Source organism: Onychomys torridus, chromosome 3, assembly GCF_903995425.1.
Source record: "Onychomys torridus chromosome 3, mOncTor1.1, whole genome shotgun sequence".
In the NCBI taxonomy this organism is placed as follows: domain Eukaryota; kingdom Metazoa; phylum Chordata; class Mammalia; order Rodentia; family Cricetidae; genus Onychomys; species Onychomys torridus.
In genome coordinates, this window is record NC_050445.1 from 15507550 (window position 1) to 15527249 (window position 19700).

The 19700-nt window shown below is 39.8% G+C and overlaps 1 protein-coding gene across 1 annotated transcript in view; it reads right to left on the reverse strand.

The window, feature by feature from the left end:
* Positions 1–19700, reverse strand: part of Fam13a (family with sequence similarity 13 member A) — a 92119-nt gene that overhangs the window by 61865 nt on the left and 10554 nt on the right. Inside the window, exon 2 of the mRNA XM_036181295.1 lies at positions 12386–12427. Coding sequence (XP_036037188.1) covers positions 12386–12427 — 42 coding nt within the window. The remainder of the gene's footprint in view (positions 1–12385; positions 12428–19700) is intronic.

Consider the following 19700-nt stretch of genomic DNA (forward strand, 5'->3'; position numbering starts at 1 on the left):
ATATTAGCCCCAGGCAGTTTTCATCAGTTGAGGTGCAGTTCTAACTTATGCCCAAAGATAGGAAAAACCCCAAACCACTTCACTGTGCTACAGAAAACTAAGAACAAATAAATAATGCATACACAAGTCAAAGCCCTGAACTCTTCCTGTTTTCAGATACTGTACTAAGTGCTTCTTTGCATGTATTTTTTCTCATTTAGCTTAGAGTGGACCTAGGAGGTATGTGCTATTGTGCCTGTCTTCAGTGATGAGGTCAGACAGCCTAACAACTGCTCTGGAGGAGAGACACAGATGAGCACAAAGCCAGGAAGGTGTCAGCTCTGAACCTGAGCTCATTACCACGTACACTGGAGCATGTTTGCACGTAGAGGTGAAGGCTTAGCATTTGACTTTGCCCTTTGGCCAGTATGCCTGTTAGTCACAGTGGTTCCCAGGCTCTGTGGCCAACAAGAAACTCTTGCTGTATCTGTCCTGAACTGGGACAGGCAGTCCCCCTAGGGACGTTTTGTGGCTAGCCCTCCATAAATCCAACACTGTATAATTAACTCCTGTGTTCCTCAATACAGTTGCATAACCTCAGTTTGCGGAGCCAAGAATGGACTGAATAACAGCTAGGAAAGACCTAGAAAAGCAAAGAGTCAGATGTGCTAAATGCTAAAGAACATTCCAAAGACAGGCCACCAACCAGTCTGGCTGCTGGCCCCAGAAGGAGGAGATGTAGTTCCTTTCCTCTCTTCATGTTGTTCTCTTCATCTATTAAAGTCGAGGATGCATTTGCTTGTTGTTCTGTGGTGCTGGGGATAAAACAAATGGCCTGACATGTGCTAGGTGGTGCTATTCCACTGAGCTACTGTGCCAACACCAGACTGATATTGTTATGTTCCTTTGTTTTTTCCCCCAGGTAAGGAGAAGCAAATTGTGAGAAAGAAAAAGTCACAAGAACAAGAGTCTGGTTTTGACATTTCTAACTCTCTAAATAGGTACGTTAGAGCCTCCACACACACAGGAATGACCCATGCCCTTGTTAGCACAGGTGATTCACCAGGTGTAAGGGGAGGGGGAGCTAAGTTTACAGAATTGGGCAAAAGTTCTACTGAGCTACAGTAGCCTTAGCCAGACTCTGCAGTTTTCATGAATTCCCCAGTTCCTCCCATGATATTGTTGGTCAGTAAAAGACACACTGAGTAGCAGGTCCCTTAATCCTTGTCCTAAAATTCTTTAGAATTTCAATTATTCAGATATCACAATACCTATTTTGAAGGTTGAAAATAAATTAATAAAGACATAATATGACAATCTTTTTGTTGCTTTTTCTTTTTCTTTTTTCATTTCTCTCTGTCTCTCTCTCTCTGTCTCTCTCTCTGTCTCTCTCTCTTTCTTTCTTTTTTTCAGACATGTTCTCTCTATGTAACCTTGGCTGTCCTAGAACTTGCTTTGTAGACTAGGTTTGGCTTCCAATTCACAGAGGTCTGCCTGCCTCTGCCTTTGGAATGCTGGGATCAAAGGTGTGCGTCACCACACCTAGCTTATGCTAATCATAGTGAATGAAAATCAGTTAAGGTCTTCTTCATAACTTAAAAGAAAAACTGACTTGAGCCATCTGAATCAGTCATGGAGATTTCTCTTCGCGTTACAAAGGTGAATGAACAAATAGTACAAAACCAAATAGTTATATCGTCTTCATTTTTGCTATATTTATTTTAAATCTGGTTTATGCTAACTTTATGTTTTTATTTTTTAAATGGAATATAGAATTTCTAGTTTATGTAGCTTGGGCATGATTTTAAAGAACTTAAAGAAGTTATTTTCCATTGAGAATCAGAAAAGGCAAGGTTCTGGTCTTGGCTCTGGAAACTGGATGAAGTCATAGGCAGGCCACTGATTAGCTAGGCTGCTTTGGGCTGGTGTCTTCACACAGAAAATGAAAGTCTTGGCCTTGTGATATCTGTTTAGCTCTAAAACTTAGTAGCACTGTCTCAGATTTAAGTTTACTGCCCCCAAATTTACGTCATTATAAAAGACTAGAACTACAATTAGTTAGTTGTATGACATGGTTAGCAATCAAGCAGTTTTATTAAATACCCAAACGACTGTAGTCAAGCATCCAGCCACCTTTACAATTTCACAGGATGTGCTTAGTATTAACGAATACAAAATTTATAAGAACATTTAACGACAGTAACAAGAGCAGCTTTTAAAGCTGTGGTTCTTTCAAGGAGGAAATTTAAGGCATTGATATAAACTAAAATGCATTTGCACAATAAAGTTAAAGTATAATATAATATTTTCTTCATTTCATGAAGCTTCTAAATTCTCTATATAAAAGTAGGAATTAATGTATTAATTCAGAGCCCTTAACTAACACATTAAGAAAATTTCTTTCTTATATACTTCCTGACTTTTGACAGAGCAAAGACTGAAAGAAGTAAGCTCACACCCAGTCCCAGCACGTATTCAGTTTCATTACCGTGGCTACTGTTAGTGATGCTGCATCTGCATGTTCTGGTGGTACAATCATGTATTAAACTAGACTTTAAGCCTACATGCTGATGTATGCTCCATGGCACACTTAGGTTCCTTTAGTCCTTATTTCTATTTGCAGAGTCCAAACTACATTTTCTTAAGCTAATTATGCTTAGTAACATTGGTCTCTAAAATTTGCATAGGCTGAAATGTGCAGATGCCTGTTGACAAGGGAGACTTTTATTAGAGCCCTTGGTCTGAAGAAAAAGAAAACACGTGTACATGCAGGTACACACACACACACACAACCCAAAAAACTTCACATCTACAAAACTAGGCAAAGACACCCTGAAAAGACATGCGCTGTGCATCCTCTCCTGTTTCAGTGTGTTCTCTTAGGTGGCATACCCAGTCCTAAGTACAGCACCACCACTGTAACAAACCCCATGAAGGCTAACAGAATTGCCATTTCTCTATGGAATGCAACATATACACTTGCTTAATTAAAAAAACCAACAACAAAGAGGATATTATGGGATTTGTTTAAGCCCCCCCCCCAAAAAAAAATCACACAATTAATAATAAAAATGTCACAAAACTCAAGCTGGGTGGCAGTAGTGATGCACGCCTTTAATCCCAGCACTCAGGAGGTTCAGGCAGGAGGATCTGTGAGTTCAAGGCCAGCCTGGTCTACAGAGCTGGTTCTAGGACAGCCAGGGCTACACAGAGAAACTCTGTCTCAAAAAACCCAAATCAAAACAACAACTACAAAATCACCAAACTCTTGATTTCTGTATTTAAGGAAACTACGGTGCTGGGGTATTGTTTTCTAACAACAAAAGTTCTCAGTGTTAGATACTTAGTGTATTTATGCCTAAAAAGAAATTCAGATTTTTTTTTTTTTTTTTTAGTTTTTATACGAGGTCATTATTAGGCAAAAGTATTAAATGTAACTGTCAGGTCATATAGATACCAGGCCCATTTTACAGATTGGAAGCTGAAGTTCAGGGAAGTTGATTTCACTCCGTGTGTTCTGACATCTTAGTGTCCTCACTAAAGATTCACATTATTCTCAAATAATCTGCTACTTCCAGAAAATTCTGGACATATACCTATTAATATTTATTCCATTAGAATATATCACTAAAGTGTTTCAAAGAATTGAGATCTTTTGCAAAGAGCGAGCAAAAGCATGAATTCTGGGGATGCCGGAGCCGTTTGCAGGGGGAGGTTCAGCATCTGTGTCTTTGTTTCTTGGTGTGTTTCTTTGTAAATTTTCTCACTGACATATTGCTGCATGTACAAGCCCCATTTTCATATGTACTTAAAACTTTATCTTTGTTAATGTAAGAGTTTAGATTTACATCAATGCCCCAGGGCTGGAAATAACATTAGACTTAGAGGAGGACGTAATACTACCAATTTCCCAAACTGTATTCTAAACACTTACCTTATGCCCACAGGCAAGAATATCTTTCACCCTTCAAAAAATCTTTTTGTAACAAATGGAGACTATTATAGAGATTTATATATTATACTGATGAAAACACCAAGAAAAAGGGACCATGGGATGCCCAACTCCAGTTGATGTTTCTGTGTTGTAACCAAACACCTAAGGCTTGGGAAAATTATGAAAGAGTGTTAAAAAGACTGCAAGAGCCAGAGAACCAGGATAACTGCTAGATAGTGTCATATATTTGATTTTAAAAAGTACCTGCTCTCTAGTGCTTCTCACAGTTTTTTTTTTTAAATGCATTTGTAATGTCAATTTAACTAACTAACTAAAATTTTAACATCTAGACCTCTTTATCTTTCATTTCAGATCTAAACGTGTGCCCCTAACAGATTCTTACTAACATTTCAAAGAGTTTGGTCAGTTCCTTGAGAATCTTTTGAGAAGATTATCAATGTTACTTTTCATGTAAAAAGTTGTCTTTTTATTAAATTTTCAGGGAAGATTGTCTTTTCCTTTAATGTATAGTTTTGTTTTGTAAATCCCAAATCATTTCTTTGTTGTCTTTTCCTTTAATGTGTAGTTTTGTTTTGTAAATCCCAAATCATTTCTTTGTGTGAAAGAGTTCTTAAGGGGCAACAAGGAATCGAGACGTCATTTCAAAATGACCCAGGTGAGCTGATTAGTTCTTAGTTCATGACATTGTCCACATGCCCTTGCTGACGACAGCCAGCACACGAGTCTGCCCAAGGCAGTATGCTTTGCTTTCTGGGGCAGACTTGCTTGTTTACTCCACCGTTAGGAGTACACTGGAGAATCACACACACAGAATTAGTTAGCTTTTGTGCAATGTATACTTTGAAGCACACACTAAAAATCCAATAATCCCCCTGCTCTGAGAGAGACCTTTTCCAAATGTTTTGGTTAAGTAGCCAATGTCCCAGGGGTATCCTCTCTCCTTCCCATTGTTCTGTGTGCTAAGTCTTTGAATAGATAGTGAAATTAAGAATCTAGTGGTGACAGAGAGGTGAAAAGGAACACACTCTTCCATTCTGATGACTCAGGTCTCTCCTCTTGTTTTTCTGGTCAGGGAAGCAGAGAATAAAGGGAGTCCCATTCTGCCCTCTCTCACACGCCTTCTTTCTTTTCCTGGCTGTCTATCTTGACGAGCAGATGGAACATGAAGACTTCAAGGTGCACATTAATGGGCAGTCACCCCGGCTTTCTTTGCAGCATGGACTCTAAGCTTAGGGTTTTTCTAAATCCTTGGAGTTTAAGAAGGAAATTGGGGGTAGTTCTATCAGTGAAGGTAGTCAGCTACCTGCTTAACTATAAGCTTTTATTTTGTTCCAATCTGAAGTCATGGAGCTGAAGAACAAAATGGCAAGAGATTTAGGCAGAATGGGTCATTTTTAATAAGGAAAAATTTCCTTTGCTTTATCATGCTGAGGGAAAGCCAAGGGAAAGAAGCATTAAAATTTTATATGATTGATCTTTCTCAGTGGAGTATGAACACAAGCCTAATGTTTTCATTATCACTGAGAAAACTGAGTCCAGATTCTATACTTATCTCTTACTATGCAAGAAGTCTGAGCAATGACGCTCATGCATCAAGAACCCAGAACTGAGTTTCTCAAAACTGTCAAACAGTATTAAAGTTTCTCATCTTTGGTCATACTGGTACTCTGGTCTACAGCTAGGTTTGCACATGAAAATCTCTCCTATGGCACATTAAAAATTAGACATCCAGTCCTCTACAAGACTTAGATCTTAGCCAGGAAGAAGCAATATTCGAAGAGTTCCCCATGCTTCAACTCTATAGGGGTTTCTATAGTATCAGAAACAGAATATTAACAATTGTTGGTGAGGATGGAAAAAAATGGAAGCTCTACTTTGTAATTATTAGAAATGTAAATTGGTGCTGCTTGGATGCCAAACAGTCTGGGAACACCTAAAAAAATAAGTCCAGCAATTCTCCTTTTAGGTATATATTTAATCGGATTGAAATCAGGGAGCTGGCAATTTGAACAACATGTTTACAAGCTGCATCGTTTACAATAGCCAAAGATGGAAGCAACCTAGGCTGGTGCAATAGCTCAACTGGTAAAGGTACTTGCCAGCAAGCCTGATGACTGAGTTCAATCCTTGGGACATGCCTTTAAAAACACCAGGTTTTAGAGCTGGAGAGATGGCTCAGTAGTTAAGAGCACTGGCTGCTCTTTCAGAGGTCCTGAGTTCAATTCCCAGCAACCCCATGGTGGCTCACAAACATCTGTAACGAGATCTGGCGCCCTCTTCTGGCCTGCAGGCATACGTACAGGCAGAACACTACACATAATAAATAAATAAATCTTCAAAAACAAACGAAAACAAAACAACATCAACAAACAACTGAGTTTCTGACACATGCCACATGAGCCTTGAGGATATCATGCTGAGGGAAACAACAGTCACAAAGGATAGATTCCGCATGGTTCCACTTAGGTGAGATGCCAAGAGCATCAAAGACGAGACAAAGGCAGAATGATGGCTGCCAAGGGCTGGGGTGAGGGTGGTGGTAAGGTGTGAGGAATTAATGGTCCATGGGCACAGAATTCAGTCGTATAAGTTCTGGAGTCTCTAGTGATGAGTGGCAGTGTCTAACAACAGAATGTATGAAACATCAGTCAACTGTTCATTTAAAATGATGGAAATGGCAAGTTGTAACCGAAATGTATTTTATAAAGTATCAAAAATAATTAAAATTGATGTGATTGGTGAATGTTATGTTATTTATATTACACACACACACACACACACACACACACACACACACACACTGCAACTGAGCTCCATAGTTGCCCTTCAGCTTAGAAACACTCTTCCTGTCAAGAGGGATAAGGAAAAACAACAACAACAACAACAACAACAACAACAACCAATAGGTAGTTATTTGTGCTCCAAACTGTCCAAATACACTTGAGTTCTCATCTAGTTAAAAAATTAAATACAAACCAAATAAATAGCTTGTTTTCTACCCTCAGCAGCCCGAAACAAACTAGACACAAATAAAGTATCTGTGGTATATTCTTCTTTAAATCATTTCATGATAGTCAGTTTCTTTGGAGACAGGGTCTCACTATGCAGCTCTAGTTGTCCTGGAACTCACTGTGTAGGCCAGGCTAGCCTCGAACTCACAGAGATCTGACTTCCTTTTCTTCCTGCGTGCTGGGAGTAAAGGCGTGTGTATTACCGCACCTGGCTTATAATGAGAGGCTTTAAAAAACACTGTCTTTCAAAGACAAAAATTCAAAGTAATAACAACCCAAATTTAAAATTTAAAAAATATAATGAAAAATCACAAACATGCAAATTATAGCATAAATCGTTTCAAGGTGGTGTCCCCTCTGCTCCCCCTCTAAAAAAAGCATCTCAAAATGTTTTTAAAGTTTTCTACATACAAAGATAGGAGTTGTATGACATAATTTGTAGATATCTCCCTGTTAATGGTAAACCCAGGGCTTTGGACGTTTCCCCACTGAGTAACATATCCAGCCTCAGGTAAATTTTTAACTTGAATTTATTCAATGCTAACAATTTTCAATATTGACTGAGCAGTTCAGAATCTTACGTTAAAAAAAAAACAAAAAACAAAAAAACAACAAAAAAAAACCACTTAGGTCTAAGTCTCCAGCAATTAAAAATGGACAAAATCCTAAAGAATGACCTTGCGTCCCAAACAATTAACTGGGAAATAAATCTACCAGACATTCCTCCGGGACAATTAGAAGACATGAAATCCTGAGCCGGACTCAAGCAACTCCAACTTGCTCAACAGTAATTTAGCTTTTGGTTTCAGCCCTGTTAAAACTTGGGCTGAAATGTAAAAACTGTCAACTCCAGAGTTCCAATGGTGCATCAAAAAGGAAATTAGGAAGAACTGGGTCCTTACCAGAAGACAGGTTCAGTTTGCTATCAGGGGCAAACGTGAGAAGCCCTGTGGCTGGCAACAACAGCTCAGTAAGACTGGCTGCCGGTCGGCAGGCCCCGAAGAACACAGCTCAGACTTAGATGAAGCACAGGCCACACAGGCCGTCCAGGAATTTGTTTGGAACTCAAGCATAAAATCTGGTTGGACGGGCACCAAGAGCTTGGAGGTAGGTGAGGTGGGAGCAGGGGTGATGCGAAGAAAAAGTGGAGGGGAAGCGCCCTAGTTCCGGGGGAAATCGGCTCTAGGAGCCCAATGCCAAGTCTGTAGACCCTGAGAACTCAGACAAATGGAAACATAACAGTCACCAGATCCCAGCCAGATCTGACCAGATGCCAGGAGGAAGAACGCAGACAGCAACAGGCAGCGCCCGGCATGGAAGAACATCAAGGGCAAGTTGCTTTTGATGTTAATCTGACCAGTTGAGTTGGGGGTTCCTGGTTTTGGATACCAGCCTAGTGTCTGAAAGAGAACAGAGTATGATACACTTGCCAAGAATGTTCCTTGTGTATCGTGCACAGGCATGTGTTTGTTTAGCTGAGGTCTTACCCAAGTTTTGCTTCGCTTTTCGTTTCCCTAATTGTTTCATTAGGGCTGGTTAATCCCAAGAGAGCAATCTGGGGACCAAGGACACGCACTATGCAAGCTACTGTAACTGCAATAAACTTGACACATGGTGGTAGCAGGTGTTGCTCTGGAGCTATTAGTTATTATTTAGGCAGGCTAAAGAGGAACTGCAGTGGACACTAGACTTACCACAGAAGGTATTTACTCCGACCCAGAGTATGGGCATTTGTGTCTAACAGTCTTGCTTTACTGCAGAAAGGTCTGAAGCAACTAAAATGCCCAGGAGAGAAATACAGGGCACAATGTGACTATGAAGAAGTAAGTCACAGAGGAAGAAATTCTATATCATGGCAGTGAAGCAAAGTGAGGAAGGTTGGCCCCCTTTGGTTCCCTGCTCCGATGCCCTACCCTGTCCTCCGGCCAAACCCAGACCCCGAGGCCTCTACTAATGTGCTGCAGCCTCCTTCCAGGCCCTTCATCCACGTTCCTGCCTCACCAGCCGAGCACCAGTGGCTAGGTCCCTGTGTAACCTGCCTTGGTGACCATCTGCTCCCCTTCCTTTGAGACCAGAGGACTGCTTTGTTCTATCTTCCATCTGTCCTGACCCATTTCATTCTCTGTGAAGGCTGCCCACTCCCAAACTGCAGCCTCCTGAGTTTTCTGTTCCACTTTGTGCTGATCTTCCAGAATTAATCCAATTACTGACCAGTTGTTCATCCCCTACCACTCTGCCTGGCTCCTTATTGATGGCTCTGTTTCTGCTGAGTACCTGTCTCAACAGATGTGTCTCATCTGTTGGTTGTCTCTTCCTCCCCTTAAGAAAAATCTAGAGCATCAACACCATCAAATATAATATATAGCATTCAGTACTCAACTTACTATTTGGGAAAGTAGCAGGTTGCAACTCTAAATCCATTTTTACTTTCTATAGACAAAATATTACCTTGAATGTAAAGAAATGAGTATAATATTTTTATCATCTTTAAAAAAATTATTGAGGAATTGGTGAGTCTTGTAATAACTATGTTTTGGACATTGAAGCAAAGGACTCTTAAGTAATAAAATGATGAAAAATGCAAGTTGTAGAAGCATGAAAACGTATTAAAAACAGCTAAGCATTATTCACTCTTATTAGATATAACACAAGAAATGTGCACTTATTTATAAATTGTTCATCAGCAGACATATCACATTTCTAGTTAAATGTACCTAGCAGAGATTAATAATAATTAGCAACACCTTTTTTTTCTCCACTTAAATTCTTTATGACAGAATATCAAGAGAGGCTGCCTTAAACTAGCCAGGCAAATAATTATGGGGCTGGGTTCCTGTTTTCTCAGTAGTTTCTTTTTGTTTCATATCAAGTGAGAAAAAAAATTAAGATAAACTCTACTAATTCTTATATTATTTTTGAGACTATCATATAATATTAATCCAAAAAGAAAAAAATACTTTTGGCATTTTAATTACAGGTGAAATAATTACTATTTTTGCTTTTGTGAAACAACAGCTCCACTTACTTTGAACTTCCATTATCTGAAAATAGTGCCCGCTGCCTGCTTTTTTCTGCTGTGAATGTAGGCTTGCAGGAAAACTCATTCCTGAGGATTTCTTTTTTATTATGTTTGTTTATTTATTTGTATGTGTATAATGTCGTGTGTGTGTGTGTGTGTGTGTGTGTGTGTGTGTGTGTGTGTGTGTCCAAGGTCAGAAGAAGGCATCAGATGCCCTGGTGAGGGAGTTACAGGAGGTTGTGAGCCACTGATGTGGGGGATGGGAACTGAACTCTGAAAGAGTATTCAGGGCTCTTACCTGCTGAGCTCTCCCTTTGCAATTTCATTCTTTATTTCGAATGTTCTTACATCTTAGTGTTTATGACCCTAATATTGAATAGAGTAAGTAGCTTGCATTCAAAGTCCAGTAAATACACTATGAGCTTTCTTTCTAAAAATTTTATTTAAAATTATTTAAAATTGTATGTGTGCAGAGGTTTTGCCTTCATGTATGTACATTTGTGCTCAGTGTCTGGTGCCCTGGGAGGCCAGAAATGGCCCTGGAACTAGAGTACAGACTCCTGTGAACTACCATGTAGATTCCGGAACAGGACTCAGGGCCTCTGAGGAGCAGCCAGTGCTCTTAGCCACTGAGCCGTCTCTGCAGCCTCCTTATTTTTCGTTCATTCTACCAGTTTAGAAATTTTTTACGGACAGTATTATGGAAATATTATAGTTCAGGTAATGAGAGAAAATTCGCAGTTTCATACTGTAAAACACTGGTATATATCTTTGAAGACTTAAGCCCATTTTGGCCATCTACTTTAAATATAATAAACATAAAAATGAAATTCAATACTACTTAAAACACAGGTTGTTGTCACTCGGGTAACAAAATTAAGAGTCAGGAAAAGGCTTTTAACAGGTGGCACGGTCCAGTCCTGCGCTCTGTGAAGTTAACTTCCCTTACCAGCCACCAATCACTTGTTCTCTGTTGCCATGGTTACATGTGATCTCAGAGTCCCTGTGGACTCTGGGGTGACACCTTCAAACGCCCACAGTGGCTGCACCACTGAGACTGGCCCTGGTTGGAATATGCAAATTCAGTTGGGATGAAACCAGGTTTAAAAACAAAACCACCGCGCTGGTGGGCTGCTTCGTCCTGAAACTGTTACACAGTGTGCTGCAGGGCAGAGCCCTGGGGAAGGCAGACACTTGGCTGTGCCTGGCATTCTGTGCCACAGTTCTAAACTACTGAAATAAAGTCTAAATCCAACTCTGTGATGTTTGCAACAGACTAGATTAAAAGTAAATAAACCATAAGTAAATCAACAAATTGTGTATTATGCATCCTGATATTTCCTTTAAAAAGTAGACTTTAAAATTAAGGCAAGACTAAAAAGCTCGACATTTTTAGTTCATGTGGTTGTATGATATTCTAGCACAGTGGTTCTCAAGCTGTGAGTCACAACCCTTTTGGGGGTCAAACAACCCTTTCTCAGGGGTCACATATCAGACATCCTGCATATCAGATATTTACATTATGATTCATAACAGTAGCAAAATTGCAGTTATGAAGTAGCAATGAAGATAATTTTATGGTTACAGGGTTATAGTATCAGGAAGGTTGAGAACCACCATTGTAGCATATTTTAGAGGCCTTTGAGGTGGGAGGGTAGTTATAAAAGATATGCAATAAGGAAGACTTGGTTCTAAATCTCAGTCAGGTGGCTCACACGGAGAATACAAAAGATCCAATGACATAGCAAGCATTCAGTTCCTGGTGTGATTTCACTTAACTTCTGTCCTGAAGTCTATTAGCTTGACCTGCTGCTACTAATAGTTGTTATTCTGGACCTATAAGTGTTAGAAACAACCCTGAGCTCCAGAAACTTAAACTTTGTGAGCATTTAGTTTATTGTTTCACTACTTCCCAGAAAATGAGCTAGCATAATCCAAGGCTTCTTCAGGGTGCTAGGGACTGTATGTGTACACACACACACACACACACACACACACACACACACGAGCTCTGCATGCCAGGACTGAGCCCAGGGCCTCGTGTATGCTAACAACATGTGTGCCTGGCTAAGTTACTTCTTACTTAGCATCAGGAAATTTTGGGAATTACATTCTGAATTTAAAATAAAAATGTCTCATTCTAGTCTTTTCAATTACATAAACAGTAAAAAACAATATCTCCAGTACCACACATAACCAAGTGTGGTAGTGCAAGTCTGTAACCTTGAAGCTGCTGAGGTGAACACAGGAGGAACAAAAGTTCAAGGTTGTCTTCAGCTGCTCAGCAAACTCCAGGCTAATCTGGGATGTAGGAGACTGTCTCAAAGAAAAGAAAAGAAAAATGGGCAAATAAACCCAAAGGAATCTTAACTCACCTCTATGTCCTATAGTAGACCAAAATAAGACAAAATAAATAAATACCTCAGATAGAAAGGCGACAGAGGTCTTTCATCTTCCTGTGAGCTACAAGAAAAACAAATTGTGAATTAATAAAATTTCTAATAATAGAACATGTAAATTCTACTAAAATTCTATTCTACCTGTCACAAATTGTGACATATTACTGCTGATCTTGTAACGGATTCAAGTCAACAAAACACTCTCCTTAGGACCTAGCCAACATCAATTACTTCTTCAAAGAAGCCAGCCAGTCAGATCGATGTATTCTCAGATTAGCCTAAAACAAAAGTAATTTATATCACTCTTCAAGAAGCAGCTTTTTACTATATTGCCCAACAAGTTTATTCAAATACTCACATATTATATACAACCTCTACAAATTATTACAGACACAATTATTTTAACAAAGTTAATTGCAAAAGTAAAATTAATGATGATTAATTTATGATCTAATGATGATAAAATTAATGATCTCCATTAAGTGTGGGCTACTTCAAGAGTGATTTCCTAATAGTGAGGCAAATCTCAGGCTATTTTTCCTACTGGGGCTGCTCTGCTAAGTATAATCTGATATGGGTACCAGGGGAGGATGGAACGAAAATTCTCAACACAGTTCAAGTTCCTCAAACAAAATTGAAATAATAGGAAGCTTAATATAAAGGCACTTAATCTTTTACATTTAAAATACATGCTAGAATTTTCCTTAACATGGTTTTCTTCTAATAAGTTGCCTTTTCTTATAAAAGCATAAAGTTAGTCTCTCTTGCTTACTTATTTTCTTAAGCATCATTCACGAAAATGGAAATGTTGGATTCAACTGACAATATTGACTTGGAAGTCAACAAGATCTTACTACAGTGATGTAATCCTCCCCCATCCCCCTGCCACACACAGTTGTCCTAAGAGTTGAAAAATATGTTACTTTACAGCTAGAATAGGGCATATGCAATTTGACACGCGATTTCTCAATCTATGACTTTTGGTTTACCATTTTAATCTCCTTCAGCGGTTCTATTGCCAACGTTGTCAACAATACTACTCTTCATAGCATCCTTGTGTTTTATGCACACACACACACACACAGAGGCATAAATGAGCTATGCACATTCTTCCTATGTGAGGGGTGATGGATCATTTCATTGTAGACTAATGTGGATGGGCTAACGGCAAAGCTGGCACCATTCAGCTAGAATGTGTAAGAGTGAGAGGTAAGCACATCTGGAAATATTCACGTTGACTGCTATGAGGCTATCTGGAGCAGTGGTTTTATGGGGAGTGACTACATTAAGCCAACCTCACATAAGAAACGTATGTGTTTGACTTCAGACTTTTCTTAGAAAACATTTGATAAAACAATTGAGTTTGCTCTCTAGTCGAGAACTCTGTATCATAGAGCTATTATGGCCACCATTGTGCCAGAAAGCGACCAGTATAGACTTGTAATGATTTCATGTTACAGGATAGGAATACTGCCTCATGTTGTGAAGTAAGGGCTGTAAGTCTTTCTTAGATCAGAACTCCTTAACACTAACATGAAACAAGTTACAGTGAATTAACATGCTTAGCATGTATTTCGTGGGCATTAAATTAGTAACATGTTTTTTGAAGTGCTAAGCATTTGCAGGCATGTCCAATCTCCTGACAATTTCTTATGACACTGTCACCTACAGAGTTCATGTGAGAATAATGCAATGGAGTTAAAATATCAGTCACAGAAAAACGGCATTTTAAGTAAGTTTATGATTTTGTTTTGAGCCACATTCACAGCTGTGCTGGGCCACACTGCCATATGATACAGGGCTCGGAACAAGGTTGTCCCTGAGCCTTCCATTAAGGTTTTTTTGTAAGTGAGTGCTACATTTCTTTAGAGGAAACAGAAGAAGTCTCCCTCACACACAAATAGAATAAACTACCTATTGCCTTTGGATCCTCATAGAGACTCTCCCTGTCCTTGGCCCTTGCTCTCATTTATCCAGAAAAGCAGGCTCAAAATGGGGACATCTAGAACTCATCCAGACAATGATGAGGCTAGGAGATAGAAGCTGGTCAGGTAGGTAGAGACCCCAAAGCAGGAGTGCAGGAATGCAGCAATGCCCTTGGTAGGGGACGGGCATGCTAGTTCCTGGCTCCTTGTTGTCTTTTTCCCTTGGCTGGAAGATGTACATGAGAATTCCACTGAAACTGGGTAGAGGCACTGGACACTTACCAGTAGAGGCTGGGCCACCTGGGCTGACTAGCTCATCCTCTCCCTAAGCTTCAGCCCAGTGTGTACTGTAGATTCTTCAGAAAGTTCCCCAGAACTGGCAGCATGATGGTATCCCACCCCAGACACCCTTTCTGCTACATATTAGTTCTATCTTCACTTTCTCTTAAGAGAATCTATAATAAAGTTCTCTCGAAAACAAGCCATCTGTGGTTCTCAAAGGTCATTCTTTGAATTCTCTAGACAAGAACTCGAAAGGCTTGAGGCTACTTCGGTGACCCTTATACTTTCTGGGATCCTGGCCTTTGACAAAGGCCCTGGTGTCCTCACAGATACTCCAATATTCCCACATCACTGATGTTGGCCAGTGATGAGTACAATTTATTTTTGTACTTGACGCTGCTTGGTTGTTTATTGTCTTCTAATTGACTTTAACTCATCAACAGTTTATCATAGTCCAGGGATGTGACTCAGTTGTTTGAAGATCTGCCTAGCAAAGGGATTAAAGGTATGTGCCACCATGACAGTCCAAGAATATCTCTTGATGGAAACATGGGTTTAGATCATAAGCAAACATTTTTTCTGGCTGTACTGGCACAAAGTAAATTCATCAATGAGGCACAAAGTCAGAAACTATAAGTTAATACTCTGTCATTTTGATCAGTTTTAACTGTTCTAAAAGAGAGGAAGGAAGCATAGAAATTTAAATAAAATGAAACAGTTTTTATATATTATACTTTATGGATAATTAGTATTCAGTTTAATGCAATCCATTTATGGAACAATAATATATGAAAATAAAATGAAGGTAAATAGATCAAATTGGATAAATAATATTTCTTCTTTTCTTTTTTTATAAGTACTCTTGCCTGGGGGCATAGTTATATAATTTTTGACAAAGGTATATAATTAAAATAACCAATGCACTGATTTTAAATGAATTAAATTAATTAACTTTGAAGAATAATTAGCTACTGTTGTGGGATATTTGTTCACACTGACACTCTGAGACTACTAAAAAAGTTAAGCTTGAATCAGGGGGCTGAATCAGTGTTTAGCTGATTGGAATTAACCATAGAGGTATGAAGGACCCAAGGAACCGGATAGAGAGACACACAGGAAGTAGGGAGGCACTTAGAGATTTTGCAGGCTTTTTTGATTTGGGAAGCATGGAGAACCAAGGTCAGCTGGTCATTCTTCCACTCTTTGTATCTATTAGGATTTTTATCCCAATATCTGACTCTGAGTTTTGATTAATACTAGAACAATTTAGATAAATGTTTCAAGCTACCTTGAATTTTGAAGTCACCCTAAGTAAAAAAAAAAAAAAAAAAAAAAAAAAAAAAAAAAAAAAAATCATCCAGGATAGTTGTTTTTAACAGCACTGAGAAAAATGAACTCTTTCACAAAGATGTTCAGAGTGGGAAACATTAGAAAAGATCATCATCTCTATATAGTTGTCAAAAAACAAATACACTTTTGTTCCTGGCCCCAAACTATCTAGATAAATTCTTGATGGATGTTCATTTTCTGACAGTCTTAGTCATGTCCAAAGACATTGAATGACCTCACTTAAGTTCTAAATTAAGTATAATCCTTTGCCTGAATTCTAAACTTAGAATTCTGATTCACTTTTAAGTTTTAAGAACAAGTGCATACGACACTGTGGATGAAGAAGAGAGCTGGCCTGGGAGACTGTGCCAGTGACCAACTGGAGCAGTTTGGAATTCATTTGTTTCTCCTTTGCTATTCACGGGACACAACGGAATGCTTACTGTCCTCCCTCAGGTATGTGGAGTTGGAGTCTCTAAAAACCACTGCTTGAGGGAAGAATGTTTAGCATAGACCCCAAAAATCCATATCTGAGGAGCTACATACAACTGAAGTGGCAATAACTTAGATACCAGGTTGTTAGACTTCTCTGAAAGCTTTTCATATGCTCAGATTGATAAATCATGTACATAAGTGGCACTGACTCTTGGAATCCTCCCCTGAGCTGTGGAAGCACAGAATGTAATGCCTATCCGGATCACTAGACAGCAAGCTAACTAGGAACAGAAAAAGCATGGTCTTTTATGTGTGAAGCAAACCAACCAAAAAATCAAAAACTGAAACAAACAAAAAATCCAAATACTGTGGCAAAATTCCCACAGTAAGGTATTCAACATGTCTCCAAACTGGCATTCCATTCAATGTCTTTTTGGATGTTCTCACAAACAATCCAATTAATTCTACTTTCTAATCCCTTAAAGTGGCTGATGAATAAAAAATTAACATAATTTACATATTCATCATCTCTGTTTAAATATAGTTTTAATTAAGTTAAAACAGGAGGTCTTTAAAGTGTTTCTTGATAATGAGAAATACAGAGAAATAGGTAAATGCTAAGAGTTGGGTTCCACTCTCTAGAAATGAGGAAGATCATCTGTGAGGACTTAAAAAAAGAAAAAAGGAAAAGGCAAAAAGAGGAAGTGAGCAAGTGAAAGTGGAGAGCTAAGCAAATCTTTCCGGATCTCAGATTTTCCCTCCACTGGGCGCTGCTCCAGCGCTACTCTTTTAGTACCGGAAGGAAGGGAGGGATGCTAGCTCCTCTGGCCTGTTACCGAGTGCTGTACTTACCTGCGTGGCCTCGGTTTGTCCACGCTTGGGCACCGACCACAGGCCATGACAACTGGGCCATGAGGCACCCTGTGTTGTTCTGCTGTTTAGGCTTTGGGGTTGGTCCCACTCAGGAACAGAAAACAATACAAGGCACACAAATCTCTATGCTTTCTGGAACATGAATGTCAACGTTTTCAATCACTTTGTAACTAAATGTCTGTGGCTATAATTTGAAGAGGTAGTTACAATCCTTTCTTTTATTTATTTTATAATTTAATTTAATTTTACATATCAGCCACGGATTCCCCTGTACTCCCTGCTCCCGACCCCCTCCTCCAACCCATCCCCCATTCCCATCTGGCCTGGGTGTTAAAGGCTAGGCTCACAACCAAAAATACAATCCTTTCCTAAAAGCAGCGGCTTTGCAGTTCTCCTCCTGTGTTTGTTCCTGAGAATGCTACACACAGCCCTGGGAACACAAACTACCTTGCTTTAAGAGGAATTGGCTTTCTCTGACCAAAGAAGAAATGCAAACATGGCTGAGCTTAACCAGGCTGAAGGTGTTATCTGCCCAGCAAAACGGAGAGACAGATGACTTTTTAAGACCTAAGGAAAGCCTGTCTACTACCTTCTTCTCATCCTCTTCCCCCTCCTCCTTCTCTTCCTTCTCCTCCTCTTCTTTTTCTTCTCCTTCTCCTCTTTCTTCTTCCTTTTCCTCCCCCTTCTCCTTCTTCCTCCCCCCCCCCAGCCTCCCGCTCTCCCTCCTTCCCTCCCTCCCTCCCTCCCTCCCTCTCTTTCTCTCTTTCTGGTAGTGCTCCATCTGAACCTAGATATTGAGTGCCTGACCTTAGCAAGCACTCTGCCACTTAACTAAGCCTAAGGGATATCTACCAGATTCTTCTTTTATTTTTATTTTTTTCATGTGCCACCACCACCCTGCCTACCAGATTCTTTACTGCAGCTAGAAATCTTTAATGTATTTTTAGGTGTGTGTATGTGTAATTCATTGCCTAGCAAATACACACAGAAGTTCAATGACCCTGAACTTCAGGACGTGACCTTGTTTAGAAGCTGGGCCTTTAGGAGGCAATCAAGTTGAAATGTAGCTATTAAGCCTTGAGTCGGTGTGACTGTCATTATGAAAAAAGAGAAACGTGAATGGAGACACGTATGCACTTGCGAGCATGATGTGTAATGCTTTGACACCGCTGCCTCACTCCTACAGAGAGAATGGCCAGCAAACCCCAGGTCTGCAGAGCTGAGGGAACCTGAGATAATGCATTTCTGCCATTCTCAGCTCCTGGGGAGGTGGTACTGTCTTACATCAGGCCTCACAAACCTATACACCGATTACGATGTTTTGTTTGCTTATTTGTTTTCAAATTCTTCTGAATGCAAACATGCCCAACCTTGCAAAAGGATATGCTCTCAAGACAAGATCAGTTGTCCACAGGGATCACCGTACACTGGATTTCATTCCCAAGCATGTACTCAGAACCCTGCTGAGGCTCTCACTCTGCTGAACTACTTTCATGCTTCTTACCATTACAGACTCTCATACAAACACTAGCACAAATGTCACCATGTTGGCCTTATTTTGCTTAGATACTTTCCATTTTGATGTGCGGTATAGTAGTTGTATAAATATAAAATAGATGTATGCAAAATGAGGGTCCTAACCTGTTAACTGGCTTTATGAACCCTGACAGGTTATGGCTGTGAGTACAGAAACAGAGTTCTAAAATGCTGTGGTCCTTTGTATACTGTGTGATGCACACTCAGGGAAGTCTCCTGAATTAAGATCTGCTCATGAAGGAAGTCACCTTCTTTGTCAGCCCCTCAGCCAGAACCGTCCTGAGCCAAAACAAACAAACAAACAAAAAAAACCCCCAAAAAACAAAAACCCAAACCCAACAAACCAAACATACAAAACAGCATTTGTTGGCTGAATCTATGGAAGGAGAGGAGAAGCACAGTATGCTTGGTGGTGGACATAATGGCTTAGTTCTGGAAGGCCAAGGGAACTGACAGGATGTCTCCCGTCTCTTGGCTAGTTTGCCCTGACAGCATGGGCAACTGTTAGGACCTTATCCCAGGAGCCTGGGAAGGAGACCCTTCTGTGTGCTTCTTAGGAACTTCTTACTTGATGACGGCAACATTCTTTCTATCCTGTACTGTCTTCTATCTTCAGGCTGGAAAGTGGCTTAGTTGGCAGAGTGCTTGCCTAGCATGTTCAAAGCTCTGGATTCAGCCCCCAAACTTGCATAAAGCCGGGTGTGCAGGCACATTCCTCCAATCCCGTCTCTCGGGAAAGTGGAGTCAGGAGGATCAGCAGTTCAAGACTTCTGCATAAGGAGTTTGAGGCCAGCTTGGGCAGCATAAGACTTTGTGTTTAAAAAGAAAATCAAAGAACTATTTATTACTTTGATAAGGAACTAAGAATTGTCTCATTCTAGTTAATTCCACCCACACAATCTGTCCTGCTCTGGCTGTCTGATTCACAGCTTGCAGTGTTGAAGTAATTGAGTTGGG